We start from the raw sequence: 5,894 nt of genomic DNA, 5'->3' as shown, positions 1-5,894 counted from the left end.
GCCTACTACTACGTGATGCCCGCTGACGACGACTAGGAGTAGTTAGGAGGGTCCTAGGCAGGAGGCCTGCGCCTCTTTCGATCTGTATCCCAGTTTATGCTAGCCTTTTTAAGGCAAACTTGTTTAACTTATGTCTGTACTCAGATATTGTTGCTTCCGCTGACTCGTCTATGATCGAGCTCTTGTATTCGAGCCCTCGAGGCCCCTGGCTTGTAATATAATGCTTGTATGACTTATTTTATTTGTAGAGTTGTGTTGTGATATCTTCCCGTGAGTCCCTGATCTTAATCGTATACGTTTGCGTGTATGATTAGTGTATGATTGAATCGGGGGCGTCACACCCCGGGCCTGCGTGCCCACTTCATGGGGCTTATATATCTGTAATCGCTGATGTAATGGATAATTAATTAATCAAGAGAGCAAGTTTACTCTCCAACTCTGGCATGTTCCATGTAATAATCATATGAAAACTGGAACTTACGTAGACAACATTTCTTCACTTTGACGGAACTAAGCAAAGTCACGGATTACACACTTATTATATATTTCACACAGACATACGATTCACATTACACGAGCACATCTTATTCTTGCTTTTCATGTCTGGTCGTGATACTGTTTACTTCACATAAAGGACAACATGCATGTTTATTCGCAAAGCTATGACCACTGCTAGCCTGCAAGACATTCAGGTGATATGTAGTTTAGGAAGCATTAGCCTGTTCATCTTAAGGGATGGTCCTGGTGGAGATGAGGTCGAATGACAGGCCATTTTCCTCGAGGCGCTTCTGGAGATCCGTTGGCCCGAAGACAACGCCGGGCGTGTACACCCCGCCTTGCGGCAGATTGGCTCGCTGGCTAAGCAGGACGAGGGCGCACTGGACGAGGACGATCGAAGTCGTGATGTACCCGATCTCTGGGCCTGAAACTCTGGTGACAATCTCCTTGTCTGGCTTGCTTCCACACTCTAACGCGTTGGCTGAATCGATGTAGCCACGGCCGACGAACCATGTTTTGAACGAGGCGCTGCTGACCTCCGCTTCTGTTGGTCCGGTCTTTCTGAAAAACCCGAGGGAGAAGAACTCAGGGAATTTAAGCAAGAGAGACCTGCCGAAGGAGAAACCCGCCAGAATGCCAACAAAAATTGCAGTAGACAGGCACCACACAAGGCCTAGGATGGAACGGCTTCCGATCTTCACTCCGAAATGCGCAGGTTTGATAGAGGACCAGAATTCCTTCCTATGCTTCTCAAAATCTGAGGTTTCATCCGCACAAGGAAGGCCCTCGGGATGCTCTGTCACTTTTGCTAGTGTTCTCTTCACAACCACTGTGTCAGCAGAAGGTAACTTCATGGCCCACAATCCTAGTGCCTTGTCATGCTCAATCATCAACGATCCTTTGGGAGGCGGAGGACCCGGAATCTGCACAAATACAGAAATCTTAACGTCAAATGTGTTCATTAATTAATTATCCAATAGAAAACGATTCCGTCATAATTGCACACATTGGATTCACGGAATCAAGGCTATAACAAATGTGGTGCACATTTTTGCTAGGATTTTTGAACTATGAATTACTACAAAACTATTGAAGATTCTATATGCCATGCCCAATCTGTCACAACAAAGAAAAGAACAGTTAAAAATACTAGACGTAAGTTGAATTCAGATCATGGACTTGCCGCCAAGCCATTTGTTTTTGTCTTCATAAAGCATTTTCCATCACTCCCCCATCATACGTTTGTAGGGTTTACTAAGATGAAAATTTCCAATAACTATGACATTAATTAATATATATCTTGTAACACCACAATGATGTTTATTTCCCAATAACTTTTAGACCTTTTACTCCCTTCAATATACAAGTTGTGATTTTCTGAATGGTAAATATTTTTAAGATATTTACTACATCTTGATCAGGAATATGATCACAGCGGATACTGCCATACAGCTTACTGAAGACAAGCTCATGCTGAGGGTGCTTTGTCATAAACTTCAGTTTTAGAAAATTGAAGGATGCAACTAGAATACTGACAGCAGACAAAACACGCCAACTAATATTGTCATCGGCACATAATACCAGCACATATAATACATGCATCTTCGTATATGGTCCAAATTGGCACTTCGGAAGAACCTCCAAATGTTCAGAGAGACAAATAACTGGATTTTATAATATAAAAGGTTCCAGTTTTATGATAACTAACAGAACAACACTAGCATACCTTGGACGAGACTTCCTGTCTATTCTAACTCGAGCTAAGCTAATTTCATCGTGAGGAAACGTAGCACACCCCGACTATATTTTATTTGAATTTCAATAGATAGATTAAGGAAATTCCGCATCCACTTGAGGACACAGTTTTTTCGGGTAATCCATCATCCACTTGGCTAGTGATCAGGCACGGTTTGGAACTTTTGAAGAAAGGTCTAGTTTGGAGGATAGCAAACAGACATAAATTACATATTTGGCATGACCGTTGGGTAGCACCTGTGGCCAGATCTGTAATAACGGTTAACTTAATGGTCAAAATAAACGGCGTTGACTTTCCTACCAGGTCAGCTCTGACGGGTGGGTCATGCATGTCATAAACGTGGTTAAATCGTCTAAAATGGTCATCAAGTGAAACTGGTAGTGTCTTGCAACGAGGTTAGCTTAAAGTTGTAAAAAAAATTGACGTTTTCAAAATGGTAGCTTAGTGGAACACCAACCTCTAAAGTGTTAGTTTTTTTGATAAATACTCGTCAAAGGGAGATGTGGTTTCAAATGGGTCTCAGAGTTGCTAGATTTTAATGGTTGCTAGGGTATGAATAAACTTCGGATCTTCTTCTTACCAGCGGATAAACATGAGAATTGCAAGATCAGGCCGTCCTCCCATCTTGGTGAGTATTTTTTACCCTCGGCCCCTGAAAAAAAGTGTTGTATTCTCTGTTCGGTGTGCCTACCGGATAGCTAGGGAGGATGTTCATAATTCTTCTCTTATCTCAGGGAGTAGTCAGGCAGTGGGTCAGTGTGATGGATGAAAGTCTATTTGGTCTTGCCCAGTATCATGAAAGTTCGCTCATTTGCGTGGGGAATTGCCCCAAATTCTTTGTCCACTTGGCGATATATGAAAAGGCGGCATCTGGATGTTACTGAAAAATGCCCACTTTGTGGCGTTGATGTGGAGAATTCTTTTCATGCGTTTTGTTCCTGCACAAATGCAAAGAAACTGTGGCATGCCATGTCATGGGAATGGGAGCTGCTGCAACTAATTAAAATCCAACCAACTGGTGATGAGTGATTTGTGCAGCTAATCTGTGATCTTGCTGAGCATGTTGGTGCACGCCAAATTCGGTATGTATGAAAAGAACTTGTGCATCATAAACCTGCTCCACCTGTTGAAGTCTCAGTCGGATTTTTATCGAGCTACCTAGCTACTCAGTCGATCGAGGCTAAGCCTGATGCCGACCATGTGAAAGGGAAATGGATAGCTACTATATGCCAATCAGTTTTCCACACCTGGTCGCAGATGGAAGCGGCGACCTAGGAGGGTGATCAGTTGAACACTGATGGCTCCTACATGAATGGTGTTGGAGGAATGTTTATGATACTGCATGACAAGGTTGGTGCCGTTATTTTTTGTTCTTGCAATCAGCTCTTCGTGTGTTCAGTGCTCTGGAAGCAGAATTATTAGCTTCTCCCTCAGCTCGGAATTACTAGTTGGAGAAATGAATGTGTCTAGACATATTTTAATTCTAGATAGATACATTTTTATCCATTTGTGCGACAAGTAATTCTGAACGGAGGGAGTATTTCAAAAGGACTTTCACTGGTGTTACAATGGAGCACTTTCTCTGTGAACATTGAGTCCAATTGCTTGGAGGCAGTAGCAATGATTAAGAGCTCAATCAGCAATAGGTCAAGATATGCCTTCTTGATAGAGGAGATCAAGAAGTTGATTGAATAACATAGTTCTTGTATTACTCACAACATCGTAGTTCTAATTTTGCTAGTCATTTTATGGCGAACTATGATAGATCCATGTAGATCCAACAATCCTATGGCTGTTTGGCTCAGACCGGGTCGAGAGGACATCAATGACATTGTTAGATGTGAGATTGTAATTCCTAAACTATGAGTAATACAAGAATTATTCTCGCAAATAAATAAGTAGAAATTCCGCATTAGGTTAGTAGGTGATCAATTTATTAGTTTCTGTGATGGGTACTGTCGAGGATATACCCGCGGTATGACCCGGCCGGGCTTGGCGACTCACCAGAGACCTGGCAGGAGCTTGGCGACTCACTGGCGATCCGCCCGGACATGACTGTTTACATGTAACCCGCCTGGACATTGTGACTCATTGGAGACCCGGCGGGCGGATCAGACGGATAACAAGGCCCAAGGCCCAGCAGGCCGGCTTATACTCTGGTGGGCCGGCTTAAGAGAAAAGGAATGACGAATATTTCCTTTACGAGGAAGTAAGATCCGGACTTGTATTCAACTTGCGAGAAAGGATAGACTAGTCCTAGTCCTACTAGGACTCCACATGTAACCCGCCCCTTCAACATATATAAGGAGGGGCAGGGCTCCCCAAAGAGGGACGAAAAATAATCTCCAGGGCTAGACACAAAGAGCTGGCTTACTGGCGACTCCCTCATGATCATAATGAGACCTAACCATAAACAACATGTAGGGTTATTACCGGATGATGTTTCCCGGGGCCCGAAGCTGTCTAAACCCTTGTCTTGTGTTGCGTCTCTCGATTTCGCTCAACCCCCTCAAGCTACCACATAGATAAGTTGACCTCGTGGAAAAAAAACTATGACTGTTAATTCCCTCATGAGTCATTACCATCCCAATAGATTCCAATGTTAAAATATATTTTTTAGAATCTGTTAAAATAAGTAAATCATCAATTTCAAAAGTGAATTGTAAGAATATTAGTAACTCACACTGGGCTTCGCGGGCCTCGGCCGGGACCGGCGCAGCGCTTGCAGCTGGCTGGTGTTGGCCACACCAAGAACAGCCGACTCAAACGTGGCGAAGTTCCCGACGATCTTTCTGTCCGACGACTCCAGGTTGACATACGCGACCACGCTCACCGGCACTGACGGTGGCGTCCACTGCCTGGAGTGGAACAAGAACCCCAGGTCCGCGACGGTGGAGGCAAAACCGCACGCGGAGACAATCAGCGATCCGTTCTTGGCGGCGACCTCGTGGAGGTCGGCCTCGACCCGCTCCATGAACTCAGGCTCGCCGGAGATGTCGAGGCAGTGGGTCCCTGCTTCCGCGCAGGCCGCGGCCACCTGGCGGCCGTGGAGGCGGAAGGGCCCCGCGCAGGAGAGCAGGACGCGCGCCCGCGCGGTGACCACGGCGAGAGAGGCTTGGTCGGAGGCATCGGCGACGAGGATGGGGACGTGCGGGACGGGCCCCGGCGAGGCGGCCCAGCTGAGCGCAGCGGCGACGCGTTCTCGGCTGCGGCCGGCGAGCGCGAGGGTCCGGAGCGGGGAGGCGTTGGGGGGCAGGAACTTGAGGGCCTCGCGGATGACGTACTTGCCGGTGAAGCCCGAGGCCCCGAAGATGACGACGTCGAACACCTCCGGCCCAGGCATTGGCGCCGACATAGAGTGGGTTGGGTTCTCAGACGGGGAGACTCGGGTGCGGTGCGTTAGACTGCGAGGTGGCTTCTCCTGCTCGGTGCGACCGCTTTTTTACGTTGCTGTGGGTGTACTGGGAGTGACGCGGTCACGTTTTCACGCCTGATCCCAGCATTTTGTTGTGCTTCGTTACCGAGTAGGTGGCTGTTCGCTGTTGGCAATTCGCGTACGTCCGTAGCACGCACAGTAAGTTTTTTTTGTTTTTCAGCCAACCCTATATATAAAGCATCTTGACATAGTGAGTCGTACAAT

The 5,894-nt window shown here is 46.4% G+C and overlaps 1 protein-coding gene across 1 annotated transcript; it reads right to left on the bottom strand.

Moving 5' to 3' along the window:
• Nucleotides 1–482: 482 nt before the first annotated feature.
• Nucleotides 483–5,677, bottom strand: LOC125523835 (putative mitochondrial saccharopine dehydrogenase-like oxidoreductase At5g39410). The gene is made up of 2 exons (XM_048688905.2): nt 4,938–5,677; nt 483–1,421 (listed from the first exon to the last, which is right to left on the bottom strand). The coding sequence occupies exons 1-2, from the start codon at nt 5,607–5,609 to the stop codon at nt 729–731; spliced, it is 1,365 nt and encodes a 454-aa protein (XP_048544862.1). The 5' UTR covers nt 5,610–5,677; the 3' UTR covers nt 483–728.
• Nucleotides 5,678–5,894: the final 217 nt, after the last annotated feature.

Source organism: Triticum urartu, chromosome 7A (assembly GCF_056163025.1).
Source record: "Triticum urartu cultivar PI428250 chromosome 7A, HENAU_Tu73, whole genome shotgun sequence".
NCBI classification, from domain to species: Eukaryota; Viridiplantae; Streptophyta; class Magnoliopsida; order Poales; family Poaceae; genus Triticum; species Triticum urartu.
This window is presented reverse-complemented; position numbering and strand designations above follow the sequence as displayed.

Excerpts from the sequence above, each read along its gene's own strand:
- LOC125523835 (XM_048688905.2), bottom strand. The coding sequence starts at position 5,609 with ATGTCGGCGCCAATGCCTGGGCCGGAGGTGTTCGACGTCGTCATCTTC. Across the intron at positions 1,422-4,937 it reads CGAGGCCCGCGAAGCCCAGT|ATTCCGGGTCCTCCGCCTCC; the intron begins GTGAGTTACTAA and ends GTATTTGTGCAG.